Genomic DNA, 22,159 nt, shown 5'->3' with positions numbered 1-22,159 from the left:
AAGTCCCAAAAAGTCATCACTGGGCCCACATTTAATTTTTTGTGGTGATGTTGACCATTTCAAAGAGATTAGTGCTGCCTCCCCCCACGTCAGAGACATTCTTATTAATTAAATGTGGTGGAGCGGGGAGGACCAGGAGGAGAGAGGAGCGGCTGTGAGAGGAGAGGGCCCTGGAGCCCCTCTGGGTTGGTGCTGGGATGGAAGATGGGCCTGCCCATGGTGGCCAAGATGACTCTTCTGTGGCCTCTTGGAAGAGAGAAATGATGGTACTAACATGAGCTGGCAACAGATTGCACAGAGGATGGTGCTCTTACCACAAGCACAGAATAAGAGCAACTGGCTCAAACTGCACCAGGAGGACTTTAGGCAAGATCCAGAACTCACTGACAGAGTTATTACATGCTGGATGGGACTCCAAGGCAGAATGTAGAATGATTCCTTAGAAATTGTTGGTGGGTAGGAGAGTGGCTTCCTTTCTATTCAGTGAATTTACCTAAAATGACCTGTTTCTGTGCTTCCATCAGCAAATACATCGATACTTCAGAGCATCCTTGTTTAAGTCCACCCTGTGACATCAGTGGGCTACTTCCAGCCCAAGCATCCTCCCATCTGTCCTCAAAAGGGTGGGAAGAATGAATAATGGTGTCTGAGCGTTGGTTTCTCTTTATTTTTAATTTACTGAGTTTACTCCAGCACCCCTCCCTACAGTTTCTTCAGCTTGGCCTCCTCTGGACTGGGCGTTTTCATAAAATCTCCAGTCCGAGCACTCCTGGGGCCGGAGGAGTGTCTCTAGGTGTTTCTGTCCTGAAGGCTCGACTCTTTTTCATGGGAAGTGACTCTCGGAGTGTGGCAGGCAGCCCCCTAGCTCCGTACTTCAGAGAAGCCTCCAGCATAATCAGGAACCAAAAGGAGCTCTCCTGAAAGGGAACTGGATATGTGGAGAAGACCCACACCCACAGACCCACAGAGGTGTCTGAGTGTTATGGTCTGAAGGGTTTGAGCTGATTTTTGGAATGGCCAGCAGGGACTGTGAAGGCCAAAGGGAACTCATTTTTCAGTCAGGCTCGGGGGAGGATACATTCCCTTTCCACCTGGAATTTGTCAGTTGACAGAAGTTACATAGCTTGTGTCAGGAGGAAGCTCAGAGCTGGGGGCCAGAGGAAGATGTTGCTGCAGGTATTAGGGGGCTTGAGGGGGAGGGGACAGAGGCTTCCAGGGCACAGCACCCGGAGAGCGAGGGAGAAATGCAAGAACAAGATGGCTGAAAGGGAAATTCAGGCCCATTTGCAATGAGTTCGGCGCATGGCTGGAAACAAGGGAAGAAACAACAGGAGGGAGGTGGACACAGGACTGGCCTCACTTTGTTCTCAAAAATGATTATTTTATCCTGGCAAACCCATAATAGTGGGGCTGACTGAGGTGCTATTGAGCTGAACAGCCTGCAAAGGAACAGGCAGGCCACCTAGTGTCCCTCAGACCTGTAGGACAGTAACTACTCAGTCCTGTGTCTGAGTCACTCCCGGATGGAAAGGCAGTGAGAGCAGAGAGCAGCTTTTTCCAGGAAGGGGCAGTGGAGAGGAGGACGGACATGAGTGAGAGAACGAATGGCTCTTTCTGACCACAGAGGGAATCCAAAAAGGTGAGGCCCCTACTGGGGTGATGCAGCTCTGGCTCCACCCAGGCAGTGCACATCCACTAAGATTCTCTCACATCAGTCAGGCCGCTGCCTTTGTAGCTTGCCCCCAGGGACCACACTGCACAGCCTGAAGCCTGCACAAGAGGGCTGGAGCCTGGGTTGTGCTGGCCTGTGACTGTGAAGCAAGCTGCTGGAGCTCTGGCAGCCCCCCAAGCCCATGAGTCAGTCTTTCCCCACAGCACAGCAGGCTAGACTTTTTGCAGGGTGTTGTTCGCATCGCTGAGCGTCACATCTGCACCCGGGAGCCGCTCAGCCGGGAAGGAGCCTGGAGGGCTTCTGTGAGGACTCAGCTGTCCACAGACTAGAAGCTTCCCAGGAACAACAGCAGCCCGCTGAGCTTCCAGCAAGTGTCGCAAGCACTTTCCTGTGCTTACGCGTAACTTAATACAGAAGGCTCGAACCCAGCTTATGTGTGTGGGATGAACAAGAGCTCTAATTTTATTTACTTATATAATTTTTTAATTGAGGTAACACTGGTTTAGGACACTGTGTGTGATTCAGAGGCATAGTTTCCCATCTTCTCGCATGCACCTCATGGCGCCATCCCCACCATGAAGACGTCCACGGTCCTCCATGACAGTCCAGTTCTTGCTTGGTCAACAAAGCAGGAGCTGAGTTAAAGGGCTTGTCCAGGGCAGTTGGATGAGGGGAGTCAGACCTAGACAGGCAGATCCCCAACTGCAGCCACACACAGCATCTGATGGACAATCTGTCCCATGTCTTGTTTTCTAACACCGAGTGTTTCTGTCCCCTACCTGCCTCCACACACATGGACTCTGATAAATAAAGGGGGTCATAGCTCCAGATCCTGCTGAGCTCCTGCCTATGATCTCTTTTAGAGTGGTGACTTGGCTGATCAGAATGTCAGTTCTCAGGTGACATTTTGTCCGAGAGCTTGGACATCAGATAATGCATCAACAAAGGAGCTGAAATAGATGTCTGGGGCAGGCCACTCTCTTCTAGAATGCTTTTCCCCATTTTGAAATCGTTGCCTTGATTTTCTTTCTTTCTTCCCTTCTTTTTTAATGGCTGGAACAATCCAGAACCATTGAAGTCATTTTTTAAAAAACTTGATTTACTGGCACTCCTATGTAATGCATTTGGACTGTAGCACAAGATATTGCTTTGGTGAAAATAACAATGATTTTTTGAGAAACCTGGAATAACTGGTACTAACTGGCTTACAAAGGCTGAGTTGGGGTTCCTTGCTCTCGGACAGTACCATGCCCCAGTCATATCTGTTGCTCCTCTGCTAATTCCCCATTCACTCACGGAGGACTCCCCCCCCCACACACACACACTGCAACCACTTCACCCCACCGGACAGCTGTGTCCAGGGATTAGAAATGGAGTTAAGACCTAGCGGGGGGCTAACTCAGAGAGCAACCTCACTCCTGTTCAAACTGTTTGGACATGTGTGAGATGGACAAATGCTCAGGACAGTAGGTCGTCCTCAAGTCTCCCAGACCAGCAGTAGAATGTTCCCTGGAGACTGTAAGAAACCAAGCACATGCCCTTTCCCCAAGAGAGCTCAGGTGAACTCACATGATTGGAGGGTGAGACAGAGCCGACAGGCTCAGGCTACAGAGGACAGTCTGTGAAGCCCCCTGGGTTCAGACCCCACCTATAAATACCCCACAAACGCAGTAGGTCCCGCAGTGATTTATCTGCTGGGGGGCCTCAGGCCCCATGCCTGAAATTTGAGGAGCTGACTATGTGATCTGCAAGATGCCTTCCAACTTTTAAAAAAGTGTTCATACTTTGGATTCCTCAAGCTTTTAAGTAAGTGAATTGCTTCCAGAGTTTTCTGGGTAGAGATGTTGAGAGCCCTCACCCCATAGTGGTTTCCAAATTCTGAGTCTAATATAACTAAGCTTTCCTGATTTCTCTTGGATTGGGTGGTTAATATATAAGCACTTGGAATCTTCTGGATTGTTTTTAACCTGACCTACAACTACATCTGTGAAGCAGCTCCTACTTTAGTCACTATGATAGATAGAAGCATTGCAAGTTGGTGGTAACTGCATGCTAGAAATTACAAAAACTGCTACATCATTCATTCTAGACTAAGAATTCTTCTTTCTGGTATTTTCTCTTCCTCTGAGTACCTCTCACTTCTGAACCCTTCCTTTGCTCTGCACAGCTCCCCCCCCCCCCCCATCTCAAATCCTCTTTGTAAAAATTTGCTGATGACTTGCAAACCCTTGCACCCTTGTAGGAAGAGAGCTTTGAGAAGGAAGCCCGAGCCCTGAGCCACCCTTCAGGAAGGCACCAGGAGCCTGGCATTACCAGTGACATATATGAGGTAACTAAGTAACTGAGATTTTGTTTTGTTCCTGGTCTAACCTTATCTAACACACCTTTAAAGTTCACTTTAGGAAAGCTTTAGGGAGAAAGGTGATGTAAAAATACAATGGAAAGAACCTCTCATAGTGGAATCATGGGTCTAAGTTCTAGCCAGGAACATTACAGCATCTGTAGCAAACAAATGTGGAGTCAGGGAACCTTATAGAAAGCACAATCAGAGTAAGGAGCAATCCTGAATGCTCTGGATGGTCTCATGCTGCATGTGAACTTGAAAATGCCCCCAAAGGAATTTGACATTATCCCTTCAGGCAAAACATCAACAATCCAGATTCCAGGTGGGGAAACAAAGGAACAAGTTTTCTAGAATTATCTTCAAAAAAGAGGTAACCCGGTGCCAGAGAAATCCCTTTGTTCCCTGTGCCATCCATATTACCAACTAGTAAAACATCTACTCAGCTGTCTGCAAAATTCTACAAGGACTTAGAATATTTGCAAGTTTGGGTCCATTAGGAAAGCAATCATGGGGGCTATTGGGAAACAACCTGGTGAAGAGATAATAATGTAGCTCCATTGAATGGAGCTGGCCTAAGTGTGACTCTCTTTGGGGAGAACCACTTCTTCCTCCAGAGAGGTCCTGGGGCTTTCAGAGCACTGTGGGTGGCTTCAGGAATGCTGCAGGTGGTAGCAGCTGCAGGCTGGGAGAAGGCTGCAGAGAAAAGGCAAAGAGACCTTAGATCCTAACTCTGACTTCGAGTGTCTAAAACTCAAGACTGCCTAACTCCTCCCCACTCCTGAGGTTCCTGGAGGATGTCCTCCTCCTCCCCCAAATGCATGTGACACTTCTGATGAGGGGCTCCCCTCCTACCTGCAGCTGGCTTCCCCACGGCTCCTTTTGACAGAGCCAGCCTTCCAAAGAGCTTACCCAGGGCCTCCCTGGTGGCACAACGGGTTATCTCTCAGTACTATGAAGCTGTCCGCAGCCAGTGCAGCAAGTTTGCTCCCCAGCCAGGGAGCTACCCACATGGTGCGGCAGACCTCTCCTGTCTCGCCCGCTGCTCCCCTCAGCAGTGTACTTCAGTGGAGCTGCCTGTTCTGTCTCTGGTGAATCCTCTCACCCCCTACACCTCTTGCCTGTGCCCCAGCTCTTGTATGCATAAGTAAATCAATCTTTTAAAAAACACTTACTGACACATCTGGAACCCAGCTGATGAACAACTCCAGACGCATGCCCTTCGGGTCTGGCAGCAGCACATGCCAACCGAGTCCCAAACCAGTTTATTAGTTTAACCAAAAGGTAAACAGATGATGGAAATGCAGAAAGACAAGCATGCGAGCAGCTAAGAGCATTACCCAGCTCTCTATCAGGAAACAAATTTAAGACATTTAAAGTGGCATTAAATAAATGAGGCTATGTTGCATCTACTTGGAATTTCCATTGTCTTTAAAAAATGAAAATATATATATATATTTATGTATTTTACATTGCAGTATATAAATCTAGACTCTACATATACAGTATAAATACACAGAGCACAACACGGTTGGTAATCACACCCTAACCGGACAACAGTCCTGTGTTCGTTTTGATCTTCCCACCAGGAACCTCAGCCTGAGGCTACACTGACTTCTGTCTGCAAGATGTCTTCTAGCATCTCATCCACCCACCGAAAGCCAGAATCGGACAAGCCTCACAGAGAGAAGAAAGCGCCAGTCCTCGGACCGGTTGAAATCCAGGATTTACACAGCACGTTTCCCTCTCCTGGAAAGATCAGAAGGAAACTGGAGACTTTCCTGGCTCGTTCTTTGGTTTACTGCCACACATCTCTAAACTTTCCCTGGTGTTTCTTGCAAGTTTCATATGGCTGTTTATGCACAAAACATAAATCTCATACAACCTTTGGGTTGTCTTTGAGGGTTGTGGGGTGCAGAGGGGAGACCTCCATGTTACAATCTGCACTTCATATTCTGAGTTCATTCTCTTTATTTGGGGGATAAAAACTGGTATTTTGATAGGTTTTTCTTGAAAAGGACAACATTCTGAAAGTGCTTTTTATACATGTCAACTTCCACATATGGCTTTTTAGTTCAAACCCCAGCACAGCTCTGAGTGGGAAGGGAGGAGGTGATGGTGTTAGTGGGACAGCAACGTCCCTTGGCAGGGACACCGTGACAGCAAGTGTGGGACCTGAGGGGTGAGGGGGAATGGTATTTTGATTCCATCTGGAGAAAGGTACCTCTTTAGAAGTGATTTGGGGAATGCAGCCCCATTTCTCGCCACAGCTAGGCACGGTTAATAAGTAAAAGTTAGTAAGGAACACAGGACGCTGCTATCAGCAGATAGCATCTTCCCACGGGTTATTAAAAGAGCAACCACTGTTCAGAAATCTTTCACAGGCTCAAAATGATCACATACAGTCCATCAAAGTAAGAGTTTCGACACCTGAGGAACAAATTGCACATAATATAGAGGTATTACCGTCCAGATGGGCAAAAGACTCCAGACATATAGTTTTACATGCAAAAGGCAACTGGCAAAGGCAATGAAGTCGTGGCATCTGAGACAGTAAGAGTCCAAATGTGTCAACGTTCTTCTGTGCCTTCTCTTCTGGCTGATAAGTTACCAAGGACCATGGCTGTTTGTGCAATAATGATGTTGCTATGCCTCGTGAGGGGTGGGGGATCTGGGGGCGGGGGAGGGACAGAGGCGCGATGCTGTTGCAGGAAACTGAGATGGGCTTAGGATCGTTCCAAAAGGGTTAGGACAGTCGGCCCAGTGGGTCAGAGGCCCCCGAAGTTCCTCTTTGTCCTCTCAGGGGGAGCAGAGAGCTGTGGACACAGCAGAGCCGAAGGCCACGGGCTCATCCAAGCCCTTTCCGAAGAGGCTTTTCATCCAGCCCGGGCAATTCCAGACTCTGCAGTTGTTTCTTCTGGTGGCACTTGATTGAGAAAGTAATCTCCTTTTATAAAAAATAGTTTGGACTTCTTGTAATACTGGCCCAAAGGACACTCTGTATTCCTAGGATTGATTCCATTTACTGGGAAAGTATGGGACTAGGTTCACAGTTCCTTCTATTTCCCTGTAAAAAGTGACCACAACTTCCCAGGCCATTGTGCAAATTTGTTTTTCCATAGTCCAGAATATCCCATACGTCCCTCACATATTTATATATGTACACGTACATACCAAATACGTGTACATATATATATATATATATATATATATTTATAAGTGTGTATAATTTTGCATTTCAGTCTGGAGTAGGTCAAGGAGATCAGTGAATTGTTCATCCTTTCCATGTCAAATTCACTTCTGATTCCCTTGCACATGTCTTGCACACTGAAGGTGCTCAATAAACACTTGTTTGACCTCACAAAGATCTCTAACACTGGATGGCGGTTGCAGTCACCATGGCCTGTGCTCAGCCACTCTTGGCCTTTGGCGAGCGAGGGGTCATGGTCCTTCCCTTCAGAGGGTGATTTTACTGTGTCTGTTGCTCCAGCAGCCCCGTTTAGCTGTCCTGGGCAAGGTCAAACTGGTCCGGCTACGTATTTTCACTTGCTCTTCCATGGAGTTCTTTTTGCGTAAGATGAAGTCAAAGTTCACTTGGCTGTTCATGGCATAAAAGACATTTGCTGAATCTGGGATCACAAGCTCTAAACAAGATAAAGAAAGAGAAAGCTATCAGTTGTGTTTGTGGCGCTGGGTCAGAGCTGACGAGGGCAGGCAGGAATGCTGCCCAGACAGAAAGCTGGGACTGCAGTCCTTTGTCCCTAGAGCGGGAACTCAACCAGAGTTACATGCCGCTCTCCCCCTGGCTCCCCGATAATTGGCCCCAACAATGTTTTAAGCCCAAGGGGAAAAAAAAGAAAGTGTTGGCAGGAACTTAGAAATTCCACCTTTGAATTAAATGTTCAAATGCAGGACGTTTCAAATGCAGGACGTTTTAGCTGGAGGAGAGGCCCAGTAGGAAGAGAAATGGCATTCCCCAAGTCAGTTAGCACCCCAGAGCTGGGGCTGGCCTGTGCTCAGAGATGAAGAAAATCCAGTGACATGGAAGAAAGTAGAAAACCCAAATCATTTTCCAGAACTACGTACTTGAATGGTGATACATTACTTCAAAATAACCCATATTGTATTCATTTAAGGTCTTGCTCTCTCAAGAGCCTACAATTCAGCATGAATGGGCATCCACATTAAGACTGTGTATATCTGTTAATATTTACATTATTTCCTACAACTCCCTATTAGAGAGCTGCAGTTTCTGAAGGATTATTCCAGGTATAATATGAAATTAGTGAGCAAAGTAAATTGCATTTATTTTTATTATTAAGACAGTATGTATTATCTAGCACTAAAGGGTAGAGGGCCTCTAAACAGACAAACGCGTTTAAAAAAGATAGAGTGCGCCATAGCAGGAACATAAAGGACCGGCGGGGGGTGGGGGGTATAGTAATGAACAACTATATACCAGAGACATTTTACAGGGATGGAGTGAGGAATGGGATCTAAAATGGGGGTGGGGGTGGGGGTGGGGAGTACACAGGACTATGGTGATGGCACACAGGTTGATGGCACACAGGTGAATTGGTGATGGGAAGCCCACGGGGATTACAACTGAGAGGGAAAAAGGCACAAAATGATGTAAAAATAAACTATTATATTTAAAAAAATAAGAAAGGTAGAGCATGCAAGCCTAGCTTGGTGGCAGAGTTGGGGGGCGGCAAGAAGAGGTCGAGGCATCTGGCAGCAGAGCTCAATTCTCATTAACTTCCAATGCAGAGATTCTACAGCCATCCTCATGAGATCAGGTCTGAGTGACTCCATCTCATTATCTGCACAAAGGTTTGATGAACATAACTCCCTCAAAGTGTCCACGGCCTCATGGCCACATATTCCCAGCGAATAATAATTCACCTCACAGCTACAGAACATGACCTACCCCCACAGCACATTCAGATACAGATATCCTGTGATCCTCACAGTCACCCCAGTGATGTCTGAGGCACCAGTGGGGTGTGGTCTCTGTTTAACTAATGAAGGACCACTGAGGCCTGAAGAGCCCCACTGCCTCCCACAGCTGTGAACAAAACTGGGCCGGGGCTGACTAGATCTTCAGACCCACCTGGCTCACTTTAGCATGTTTTGTGAGCAACATGGTAAAATTTAAAAGCCCGCATTTTAGGCTTAAAAGTCACATAAAAACATGTGAAAAGATATGACTGTGAAAGGCTTGCCCCCCAGCCTGAGATTCAGATGAGTGATGAGAAAAGTTCTAGAGGTAACTACCTCTAGAATTATCTCATGACGACAGTTTTTTTATCTCTCAGAAAAGACACTTGCTTTCAGCCATTCTCCATGAGCCAAGATACAGCCCTGGCTGATTTGCTGGTCACAAGCAAATCATGCTGGCCAAAGTCTTTCCCAACTTCTTTTCAGTTCTTTTTCTTGGGGGCAGGAGAAAGGGGCTGCTTATTGGCAAAAAGCACTCTGTTGGCCAGTGTTGGTCTGTCAGCAGACGGGGGGCTGACAGAAAGTCAATTTTGACACAGGCACTTTCTGTGAGGTGACATGGTGGAAAAGAGCTTCCCACCAGCAAAGAGCACATGGTTCTATGGATGACATATGGGTGAAGTGGCAGTGGGAAGTTCATGGGGATTACAACTGAGATGAAAAAATGTACAAAATGAAGAAAAATGTAATGTATATATGTAATAATAAAAAAAGAGCTTCCCACTAGCCTGTCTCCTCTCTCAACAGATACAACCCAATTCAAATTAGGAAATAAGATACACTGGTGATGTATTTTCCCAAAGCTCTCATAAAAGAAATGTCTTTAAATTATGAATGCCCAGGCATAGAGAAACTTTTCACTTAACCACTCCCTACCCCCAACCCCACCTCAGTGTGAGGTGAAGAAGCTTCAAATTCTTCTGTTAGAAACACTAGCAACCCTCCCTGGTGGTGCAACAGGTTAGGATGCAGCACTGAAAGCTAGCCAAGCCGCTTCAGTGTGAGTTCCATCTCTGGCCCTGGAGGTGACCCACATGGCATAGCAGACCTCTCCTGACCCACCTGCTGCTCCCCTCAGCAGTGTACTTAATCGATCTGCCTGTTCTGCTCCCCACTCTGTCTCTAGTGTGTCCTCTCACCCCCTGTACTTCTAGCCAGCACCCCAGTTCTGTATGCATAAATGAATAAATGCTATTTTAAAAAAAGGAAACATTAGCTACCTGGGAAGGGATTATGAATAGAGATTAATGAATCACACAATAGTTGATGGCAGGAAATGCTCCATTTCAGATTCACATACAACTAAGAAACACATTAGGCAAAGAAGTGGGTGACCATCCTGCCCCCTGATAGAGGAGAGACCTCTTTCTAGAAAAATGTTTGATGAGAAGTTCACAAAGGATGGCAGGAGGAATCTTAGCAAAACTGGAGAAAAAGCAAAGGTTGTTAGGGAAACAGCAGCTTGAGACAGTGAATGTACAGATGAGGTGCTGTAGGTGAGGTGATGATTCTCCCTGCAACTGCACCCTTGCACAGTTAAGCCCCTCACTTGGCTTCATTTTGGAAAAAGTGACCATACATCTAACTTCCGGTCATGAGGAGGAACACACACCTTTGTCCTCTGAGATGACCTGCACCAGCTCGTACTCTTCAGCTGGGTCAGAGTCCAGGTTGTGCTTCAGCATTGCTCTCTGGATCACAGCAGGAGTTTTATCCTGGCTAGTCAACTGGAATGACAATGAATGGGTAGGGACAGTATTAGCTTTCCATGTCCTGAAAGTGTTTTCTTGACTCTCCTTGCTGCTGTGAGAACCTTCCCAGTAGAAGTGGCCCTGTAATGAAAACAGGATCCAGAGCTGGAAGCCCTCCTGGGTTCTAGGTCTGCCTCCACCCTGAGCAACCACAAGGTGGTGGGCCAGTCACCCATTTTCCAGTGCCCCCCCCCCCCACAGTGAAATGGCAGTTTCCTGCACACTAGATGAGGTTCCAGTAAACAAATAATATATGAGCGCCTTGTGGAAAATGGACAGAAGTATCTTTACCTGGACCTGATACAGATGCTGGTAACCAGGTGTCTGGACAAAAATCATCCTGACCTGCTGAGCTGCTGCTGGTTACATTGGAAATGGCCACAGGTCTGCATACGGGCCCTTCTAAAAAACATGACTGATTCTATGAACCAGGAATCCCACTGCTGAGCATTTATAGAGAGACATGAAAACAGGTGTCTGTTGAAGGGCTTATGTTCACAACATAATTATTTTTAATGACCCTAAGCTAGAATGGGTGTGAATCCCATCAACAGGTAGACAGGAGAATAGATACAAAACTCATAGCACGTTCATATGAGCACACTACTCAGCAGCTCCAGGCAACTAAGAACTGGTCTTTGTAGCAGTGTTGCCAAACCTCAAAAACATGTGAGCAAAAGAAACTGGCCATAAAAGTTAGATACTACAGGAGTCTGTTTTTTCAAAATCAGGACAAACTAACCTATGGCATTAGAAAACTCTCAGGCTTAAGGGGGAGTTGACTGGTAGGGGCACAAGGAGATAGCAGTGATGAAAAGTGTCCCTTAGAGACTTGGGGTGGTGGTTACACAGAATTACAAAGTTATTAGAAAACTAGATGATTGGATACTTACAACCTGTTAATTATATATAAACTATATGCCCATGAAAATCAACTTCTAAGTGTTGAAACATAGTAAATATACCATTTTGAAAAATAAAAGCACAAGTAAATATTCCCCTCACCCCCAACTTTGACTTCTCTTTTTTTGATCTCTGCCCACCAGCTAACTCTCTGCAGGACACTGAGACAGTAGGAAAGGTGGGCTCATTCTGGATCAACCCTTGGGTGATTTCTTTAAATTTGAAAGAAAGCCAATGAAAAGATTATTCTGATTTTTTAAATAAAAGCTGTTCTCACCAAGAGGAGAACAGAAGAGGAGAGACAACCACTAAAAATAAAAGTTTAACTTCCTCCAAGAAAGCCACTGTGAGCCTGAGAACAACAGATCCTGAACGCCTCCCTCTGGCCTGGGCAGCGCTGGCATCTGACACCCAATAGGCACATTACAATGGAGTCCTTGTAGGCCACAGAGAGCTTGCTCATCCAGCTATTACCAAAACATCTGGCATATCCATTTGTAAGGGAGAAATAGATGCACACAGAATCCTAAAGGAGGAACCTGTTTTTGAGTCTACAGGAGTGGGGTTCCCACAACTGGGCCACACAGGATGAGGAGCATGAAGTTTGAGAAAGGACACGGCTCGGGAGATGTCCTAATGTCAGGTGTTGTTGTCAATTTCAAATCTGTTTAAGGAGAAAGCCCAAAATACCTTTTTTTTTTTTTTTAAACTTCCTCTGGTGTGTCCAAATGAGGACAAGATGTGTATTACTTTGTACCACAAACACTACAGGAGGAAAATACTGATAGTGATTAGTACCCTTGGGCTGAGATACTGAACCAGCACTGTCCAGGAGACATATAACAGGAAACTGAGATGTGATTTTAAATAGCTACAATTCATATTAAAATTCTATAAGGGAAATGAAATTAATTTTAATTATATTTTCTTTAACCCATACTTTTCAAGACATTTGTCCAGAAGGTGAGTGAGGAAGACAAAGTGAGACTTAGGGCTAGTGAGCTATGCGGTTGTATAGCACACCTCATTACCCAGGAGGCTCCACAAGAATTCCAAGAAGACTGACATTTTGGGAGCTGTGCTCAGATACACATCTTTAAAAAGAACTCAAGAAAGGTTCCGCTTATTCATTTTTTTTAGAATAGTTTCTCAGGATTCAACAGAGATTTCCAGCTTGATCTTCCAGGATGATAAGCTGGATGTCAAGTGACCAAAGGAGAAGAGTTTGCCCCCACACAGGATACCACTGAGAAAGCACAGCGGTTCCATTCTGGAAAGGTAGATGTGGTGGCATGTTCCCTTTATGACCACCTAACTGGCTAGTTTTGACAAGGCTGAGACTGACCTGGATGAGTGAATTCTAGCAACCTCAAAGATATAGAAAGTACATGCTGCTGTATGCACTGTTGGTATGTAGATTTTTATATCACTGCATTATTAGTCCACACCCCAGGAGACTGGGGCGCATGCACATGCTCACTTTGTGTGAAAGGAAGCCACTTATACATATGTTAACACTGCACTTGTTCAGGGGTGTCGGTCTGAACAGCTGAGACCTGCAGGTAGATGACCCCAATGACTTACTGGCTCAAGCCTTCCTGGTGGGGATGGGCATCTTACCATGATGCTCTTGTACATGTTGCCATTATTGTCCTCGATACTGATGCGGATGATGCAGGTGTCTTCATTCTGTTGGTTGTAAGCGGGAGGCTGCACAGCCGAGGTAATGGATGTCACGGAGACAGAGCGCTTGTGGATCTTAGGATTGGAGTTGCAGGGCGGAGGGGAGGATAGAGGGTTGATTAAGGATGACATCCCTGAGGAGGCCGTGTCCATGGAATGGATAGAGGAACAGGAGGACGACGACTCGGAGAGCTGGAAAGTGGACATGCACCAGAAGAAAACCAAACTATTAGAAACTTGGCCAATGTGCCTGCAATGCTCAAAGCACAGGCAAATGCTGAGGCTCATAACCACAGCCCACAGCACATGCGTGTCTGGACTCTGGTATGAGCATGCATAGCTCTTATGAGCACGCATAGCTCTTATGAGCACTCCATGTGTGACTAAGTTGGGTCTGACATTTCCCGTTTTTAACAGTGCTTAAAGAAGAGGGCCACTAGGTGGCAGTAGACACCAGAAACTGGAGGCAACAAAATTGGGAAGGCGTGGACTGAAGAAATAGGTCTACCACGTTTTATTGAGTTATGCTGCTTCCGGCAGGAATGATGCCTCACAAACTATAGAGGCCATTTCTATCAAGATTCTACTTCCCAATCAGACTTTGTAGCAGAGGCCAATATTTTTGGAACTTTCTAATCTAAGGGCCACAGATTATACAGCTCTGTAGGTTGAGCACTCCAGGGAAGGCCCTTGGCGTCCCCGGTCCTACTCCCTTTCTCCTGCTGAGGAGTCTGAAGACACAGGGAAACTGTCATCACTACACCAGGCCTCTTCCAAGTTTCCTGACTACCGCCGCCAGGCGTACACAGCAGGCAACAGCTGGTCCCTGTGGCTGACCCTGGTGGTGAATGGACCAAAGATGACACAGACAATGATGCAGAACACTGAATTTTTGAGACAAGCTTCCCTATATCTTACCTCATTTTGGTGTCACAATTGTCTTATAACCAAAGTGCCCAGCATTCTAAAGATGAGGGGAATAAGTTAAAGAGAAATAGAACCATTTATAGAGGCACTGTTTCTACAGAGGCAGCCTTAGGAAGTTCTATCATCTTCCACATTTGCTGCTAGAATCTACTGCACTGCTTATCTAGGGTAATCAAGGAAGGACATGCTATAGTCACTGTGCTTTCTTTATGGATGACATGGTGGTCATGTGTGACTTACCAATGACCAAGGAACAGCATGCCCCAAACGCTCTAGAATGTGTTTCCATAATCATTAAACTCAGTAATTTTAAAGATCAATTCTTGTTGCAGAAAGTTACAAAAAATTTCTCCAAGTGCGCTAAGCTAATTTATACTGCATTTAAAAAATAAGTGACATTTTAATCTCCTTCATAGCCATCAACCAATAAACAGTCCAGAAATTAGCTTTCTGATCATGTGGGTTCCAAGTAAAATGGAATCTATTTCCTATACACTTCTCCCCACAGCCTTAAATAATACTGAGTGATGTTTAGTTTAATTAGAATCAGCAGGCCTGGGCCTTCCCTGGTGGCGCAAAGGGTTAAAGCTTAACACTAAGAAGCCAGCGGCAGCTGCTTCAGCACAGGTTTAATCCCCACCAGGGAGGTGACCCACATGGCACAGCAGACCTCTCCTGTCTCACCCACTGCTTCCCTTAGCAGTGTCCTTTGTCAGTCTGCCTGTTCTGCTCCCCACTCTGTCTCTGGTGAAACCTCTCACCACTCCTGTACCTCTGGTTTATACCTGAGTTCTGTATGCATAAATACATCTTTAAAAAAAAATAAAAAGAATCAGCAGGTTCATGTGACAATTCTAACATGGGGGAGGTCTAGCTGTGGCTCCAAAAAATTGCAGTTCATCTACATCTGTCCTATATCCCCAGGGAATAGCCTTATTGGCTCAATCTGAGGGCTAATGTGGTTCTTTTTTTGCCTTGAAGGTATCATACAGTCACCAAGACTATGGATACAATTCTTTTCACTTTCCTTTCCCCTCTATTTGGTAAACGTTTTCCTTGCTTAAATTTTCCATTATTTTAATGACAAATAATTAAGATAAAGCTTTGGGGATGGCTTGGTCTGTGGCAACTCTAAACACAACAGCTGTGGAACCCCCAAATTCATACTGAAGATCTAAGTAACGAGAAGCACTATAAAAATCAGTGTTTAGAAATCATGATCAGAGGAATGAAAAAACAGGCACATGACCCCTTGCTAGAAGAGACTTTGAGGGAGGTTCAGAAGGGGAATGGTAGTGTTCAGGTCAGAGGAGAGGTCAAGGGGTCTGGACCTGCTCCAAGCAGCACCCAGGCCTTTCCTGTTAAAACACAGGGATTGTGCAAACACACAGGGATTGTGCAGCACAGCAACTGAGTCAACCACTCATTTTTAAGCTAGAAAAATTCATGACTCTGAGAAAGGTCCATTCAAGGCATAAAAATTCATGACTTGTATAAGGAGTGAAAGAGTCAGTGTGAGAGGGAGGAGACAAAGGCCAGAGTGACACAGCACCGAGGTGTCTGCAGAGTTGTAAAAGGGCTGACCAGACTGTAACCTCATCTACATATCACTGGGCCAGGGAGAAACCCAGCAAGCATGCGGCACTACCAGCTGTCACTTTCCACCATCCCCACGGGCCTCCAAGTATCAGAACCAGCTACAGACGAAGGAGAGGTCCCCCACTCCTGATTTTGATACATTCACTGCTGCATTCATCATGGATAATGGCCACACCCTGGTTGGTGACACAGGCCTGTGAGCATGGACAACCCTGGGCGTCTGCCCAGGTTTTCCCTCCGGCTTGTGAGGACATGCCTTGGAAACCAGGCAGAAAGGGGACAAGTCCAGCAGGGGAGCCACCTGAGTCAGCTGAGATGAGAGCTGCTCGAGTGGCCTCCAGCTGACAAGGTCACTGGAGAGCTCCCTCACTGCTGTTGCTGTGCAGGTCCCTTGCAGAAAGGGAACAACAAGCCCACAGGGATGCTTCCAACAGCTGACCTGTCTAAGCATCATCTAAAAGACCAAAAGTTGCTTACAAAGCAAGTTTGGCCAAACCTTCCCAGAATAGCAGCTTCTAGCCCATCAATAGACCTAAGCTCCTTGAAGTGGAGGTGCAGAGAAGATTAAAATGGATATTTTGGGTTTTTTCTTATATATGCAGCCATGGACAATGGAAAATCTCTACAGAATACATTACCTTTCACCATTTTCCATTCTGGGGGCACAGGGATTATATGTTACCAAACTCCTCACTGCCTCCTGCAGCCACGGCCTTTGCCCAGTGACTCTGTAGTTCCTCCCACCGGAAATGCATCTATCTAGTTCCTGGTCTCCTGTATTTATATGGGCTTAGCCACACGATTTTCTATGACCACTAAAATGTTGGTAGCTGTGACCCACATGAAGAACTGCCTTGCACAGGTAGTTCGCTCTCTTGTCCATCTGCCTTAGCAACTTGAGCGTGTCCACTCCTTCAAAAAGAGGAAGAGGCAGTAGAGCAGACCTGGACCAAACCCATGGCAAAGGGCCAAGCCAAACCCAAACCACCAAGGCTGCCAATCCATGAGAGAACACACGTGTTTAAAGCTCTGTGTTTCAGAGGGGGGTGCTGTGGGACAGTGGTTAGAGCTTGGCTGAGACAGAGATGACAACAAGAAGCTGGCACAGCTCCACCACTGGCTGTACTGCTGCTTCAGAGAAAATCCTACACCTTCTACATAAAGTAGCTCCAGTGAAGTCCGTACCCACATCCAATTGCCTTTGGGTACAGAACTATACGTCCAGGGCTAGGTGAAGAAACCACCATGTTCACTGCTCTTCAGCCTGCTTCTGTGAGGGATAAATTTAAACCTGTCATTGACACATAAATATACTTAAATACACATTCGTCACATGGCCAGCACTTGTCAGGTGCCTGTATTGGGAGGATCATGGAAAAGGAGTAGGTCTATACCTTCTTTTGAGGATCATCGGGTGTGTCCATGGGAGTGATGGAGCCCTCCTCAGCCTCGGAGTGGTTGGACTCACAGGAGGACACACTGACGGAGTCCATGCTTTCACCAGAGCTCCCACTGGCAGTGGACTTGGGTTGCTCTTTGCTGGGAGTGCTACTGGTGATAATGTCCGAGCCCAGAAATAGTCTGCAGCAAACATAAAGCCAGAGATTTCACATCTTATGAATCTGGAACCCATGATTGATAATTTGTGTTATCAATCGTTCTTGCAAGCCCTCTTGTTATTATTTTAGAAAACATTTGCTATAGAGGTTTGAACAGAACCTAGTTCACATCTTGTCCCCAATAGGTTATTTTCAACTTCAAACAACAAACAGATTGCTTAGCAGGATGAGAAACCATATTCATCTGGGGTCTTTCTAGGTCAATGTCTCCATTCTTTTCACAACCAAAGGCCAGCTTGGCAGGATCAACATCCCACCACTAAACCCTATCATTTCCCACCATTCATAAAATGAACTTCCAGAAGCTGAAGAAAACTGGCACTCTTTCGGCTAAGCACTCAAGGAGGAAAACTTGTTTCCCAAAGTGTGGTGAACTGCAGTAACCTAGCGCCCTTGCCTACAAACAACCAGATAAGAAACATAAAATTTTCTTTCTAAAGCTGAATTTGCTAAATAGTAAGAAAAATCCTGATAGACCAGAAACTAAAAGGAACTGAAAGCCAGAAACATGTGAGTTAATTCTGCAGCTGCTCTGGGTGGAGAGTGGGAGGCATCAATCTTGGCAAACTAGGGACATAGGTTTTGGCACAGACCAGAGGTCTAAAGATGAGGGTTTCTGTTTCTATGAGGTGGGGGAGTTGGACAGAATCATGACTCTCCCAGGGCTGTATCCTCAGTAAGAAGCCAGGCTAGAAAAATATCTTCCTACTGGCCTGTGAAACCAATTGGGAAGCTTTGGCCTGAGTTTGGCTGGAAGAAAAGTTTTCCATGAAATCATATGTGGTCTTGACTAGCATTCCATGTGAATCTGCTACCTAAGTGGTGTAGGAATTAGGAACCCTCAGGTCAGTGAGATTCCTAGAGGAACTAAATTCCCGAAAAAAATATTTCTGGAGGAATATGTCTTCAATCCAGGTTACAAAGAATTTCTTAATAAAGATGAACTCATAATACAAAATTACAAAATATACACAATGAAATTCCTGCCTATAAAGACAGTCCGTGTAAACAACAGGTTTACATCTCTCAGAATCTCAGATATAAGAACTGCCAGAAAGAAACAAATTTGTTCATTCTTTCATTCAACACACATTTGAGTGCCTACCATGAGGCAAGATATAAAATAAGTTTGTTTTTAAAATATTATAAACTTAAGAGAAGAACAGGAAGATAACTTGAAAGAAAAATCACTATTACAGTGAAAAAGATGATTAATTAAATTTAAAACTCAATGGAAGGATTAAATAACACATACTGTTGAAGAGAACAATTGTTTAAAAGATGATAGATTTGGGCCTCCCTAGTGGCCTAGAGGTTAATTAAGTTTCAGTGTTATCACTACTATAGCCTGAGTTCAATCCCAGCCAGGAGCTAACCTACATATAGTGCAGCAGACCTCTCCTGTCTCACCTGCTGTTCCCCTTAGCACCTGTTCTGCTCCACATTCTATCTCTGGTAAATCCTCTCACCCCTCTCACCTCTTGCCTACACCCCAGTTCTCCTATTCAAAAAATTAATAAATGAATGAATAAGTAAATAAATAAATAAAAGATGATAGATCTGAAAAAAATCCCCAGAAGCCAACATCAAAAATATAAAGACATAAAAAACAAGACAGGTTAAGATACTGAGAATAGAGTAGTAAATGCCTGCCTGTGTGTAAAGAGAGTCCAGGAGGAGAAGTCTGAAAGGGTGGAAGAGGGACAAAATCTGAAAAATGGTGACTAAGGAGATTCCTGAAATAATGAAGCACATGAATCCTCAGACCCAGGAATAACATCTTGAATAGAATAGTAAATAATAAACTGCATTATTATCTAGTAAATAATACTGGCACCCCACTTAAACTGCACAAGGGCATATTAAAGAAATTCTTAAACATAACAGGAGTAGGGGTACACTACAAAAGAACAGTAACGAAACAGGCGTTAGACTTCGCTAATGCAAACACCGAAGTCAGAAGATTGTTCCATCAGTTACCAGGCAGACCTTTGAGAACTTTGAGTGAACTAGTGATCCTCACCCCATTGTCTGAGTCTCTGGTTTAGAACTAAATGGTTCAAAGGCCAAAGGTTCTACAATTCAATACGGTAGTCATTGTCAAGATTCTGGTGCCATGGTAGGTATGTCTGACCTTCACCCTGTCAAGCCTCGAAAATCCTCTCAGGCCTCATTGGCTATTGAGTCCTTAAGAGTATGAAGAACAAAACTACATTTTCCAGATTTGTAAAAATAAAATCTTTTGGAAATGAATGACACACACTTGGTATGAACAAGAAATAAGACGGGACATGTGACTTGTTTTCATAATGTACGTTCAAACTCAACTGCAGACACCAAGGATTAAACTGAGCATCTTGGCAAAACTTCACTGTAGGATGGGCTGAGTCTCCACCCAGCACACTTGTGCAGAGCCTGCAACCCAAATCCTGCTTCAGCTGGACTTCCCATCAATGTCCTCACAGAAACCACATACTTCTGTGCCAGAATTGGTGCAGAGAGAACTTGGGGATAACCAAGCACCCATCATAATACATATAGATATTGGGTTGCTGAGAAGAGGAGCAGCTGTTACTTCACAATGAGTTTGAAGCAGCCATTACCTGAAGACAAGGAGGTAGAACAAGGGAGCAAAAGCAATAGTTATTTAGGATTAGACCTACTATAAGGAGATATTTACTCAAGACGTCTAACTGCCATGTAAAGTCCAGAAATTTCCATTTCTTTCTGATGCAGAAGAAGCAATCATGTGCCCACATTCCTGGTTCACCTGTCAGAACCTGTCTCTCCTCCCACCGTGTGCATGTGGCCCTCACCAGCTGACAAGGCTTGGTAGGGAACCTTGGGTGAGATATTAAGAGAGCTTGTTCTCCTCCATATTTGCAGCAGTCAAAAAGAGAGCATCGCTATGGAACATTCCATAGAAATGACTCTAGAAGCTCATAAATCTAGTGTACGGGAGAGCCAGGGCAGGCATCTAAACAGAGAGAGAGGTCTGGCAAGACATCAGGATTACCTTCACAGGGCAACCTTCACACTTTGCTTCACAAAATCACATGTCCCAACCTAATCCTCAAATGCCTCTGAACATCTGACATCAGGTAGAGGTCTGAGCAGCCACTGAGCACAGGAGACCACACCATCCACACCCAGTAAGGGCTTGTACAGGCCACACAAACACCGCCAGATCCAAGGCCAGGTGCCAACCTGCTCTAGGTCTCAGTGTGACTCAGAGGGAGGTGGAGTTTGGTTCTGGAAATTGTGAAAACCCATAGAAACAGTCAAAATCCCAAGTCCTCCCATCCCCACCCCTCAAATACAAGGAGGAAAGAGATAGCAAGAAAAAGGTTTTTTGTGTGTGTATGGCAAATAATGGTAGTTTTGCAGGCAGCTGTAAGAGTTGGGCACTGCTGAAGTTGGGCGTTGAGTTTATGTCCACCAGACCTGAGGATAACTCACCGAGGCGGGCATTTTTAGTCTCCCCTCATCAAATCACAAAACAGAAGCTCACACTACAAACAATCAGCATAGCTGGGATCTCCCAAGCCAGCCTGGCTTCTCAGGCCCACTGTCCTGAGGAGGCCGCAGAGGCCCTGTCACTGTGCCTACTGGTCTTTGGCCGAAGAAGACTGTGTCACCCAGAAGAGCAGACACAGATGTATGTCTTCAGAAGAGAAGAGCTAATTGACTCATCAGGCTGTTCTATCCTCGTGTTAACCTCTTTAGCTTTCACTAGATTTGTTAGCTTAATTAATGTCTTTCAGAGTCTAATGACAGACATTAGGTCATCTAAAGGCTCATCTATAAAAAAAAAAAATCACCACAATTTAAGTGCAGGGTCCAACCAACTGTCCCTCTTACTTCTCCCCACCTCCTCATGCTCTCTCTTCCTTCTCCCCTCCCCCACCTCCCATTTCATCTTTCCTTCCTGTCTTCTTTCAGGCAATATGGTCAAAATTTATCAACTGGGTACTACAGTCAAATCGGGGTTGAATCCAGATCCTCTGGTAAACACATACTACGTACCCTGCGGTGCCTCCTTTTCCTGGTTTATCAAGAATACAATGGTAGGACTTACTGGTGAGGTTGCTTTGTGGACAGGATGAGAAACATGTATTGTTGACACATGGTCAAATATTGATTCACTGGGTGTTTACTGATCATGTCCTACAAGCAGGCTCCATTCTAGGTTCTGGGGCTACGTCAGTGAACATACAGATGTGCATGTGCCTGTCCTGTTTGCATACTAAATGACAAACAGTGACATACAGAGCACAATATGACAGATGGGAATAAATGCAATGGAGAAAATCAAGGTAGGCAAGGCTGAGCAAGGCTGCCCAAGGATAGATGAGGCAGGTAGTTATGTTGAATAAGAAAGGCTCACTGAGAGGGGAAACACTCAGCAAAGCACTGAAGGAAGTAAGGAGTGAGCCATATGGTCAAAGAAATGGAGAATGTGCACTATGTCCCAGGGAGGGTAGGTGGCTGAAGTGTAAAGACTACAGAATCAGGAGAGGTGAGGATAGACAGGTGTGGGTGACGAATGGGGAGAGATGCTACTGCTTATCCTGAACAGCCTTGTGAACCATAGTAAGAATCTGGATTGAACGCAAAGAGAAGATAAGGAATTAGCTGTGGGTGGTGTTGTTATCCTGAGCAC

The 22,159-nt window shown here is 45.4% G+C and overlaps 1 protein-coding gene across 4 annotated transcripts in view; it reads right to left on the bottom strand.

Moving 5' to 3' along the window:
• Positions 1-5,184: 5,184 nt before the first annotated feature.
• RGL1 (ral guanine nucleotide dissociation stimulator-like 1) overlaps positions 5,185-22,159 on the bottom strand; it is a 255,146-nt gene continuing 238,171 nt past the window's right edge. For all 4 annotated transcript variants that reach the window (XM_012729126.1, XM_004688562.2, XM_004688560.2 and 1 more), the window contains 4 exons: positions 17,272-17,458; positions 13,289-13,543; positions 10,627-10,741; positions 5,185-7,657 (listed from right to left, as the gene is read on the bottom strand). In XM_012729126.1, coding sequence (XP_012584580.1) covers positions 7,470-7,657; positions 10,627-10,741; positions 13,289-13,543; positions 17,272-17,458 — 745 coding nt within the window. In that variant the 3' untranslated portion in view covers positions 5,185-7,469. The remainder of the gene's footprint in view (positions 7,658-10,626; positions 10,742-13,288; positions 13,544-17,271; positions 17,459-22,159) is intronic.

Source organism: Condylura cristata, unplaced genomic scaffold, assembly GCF_000260355.1.
Source record: "Condylura cristata isolate star-nosed mole 26May11 unplaced genomic scaffold, ConCri1.0 scaffold00024, whole genome shotgun sequence".
Lineage (NCBI taxonomy): Eukaryota > Metazoa > Chordata > Mammalia > Eulipotyphla > Talpidae > Condylura > Condylura cristata.
This window is presented reverse-complemented; position numbering and strand designations above follow the sequence as displayed.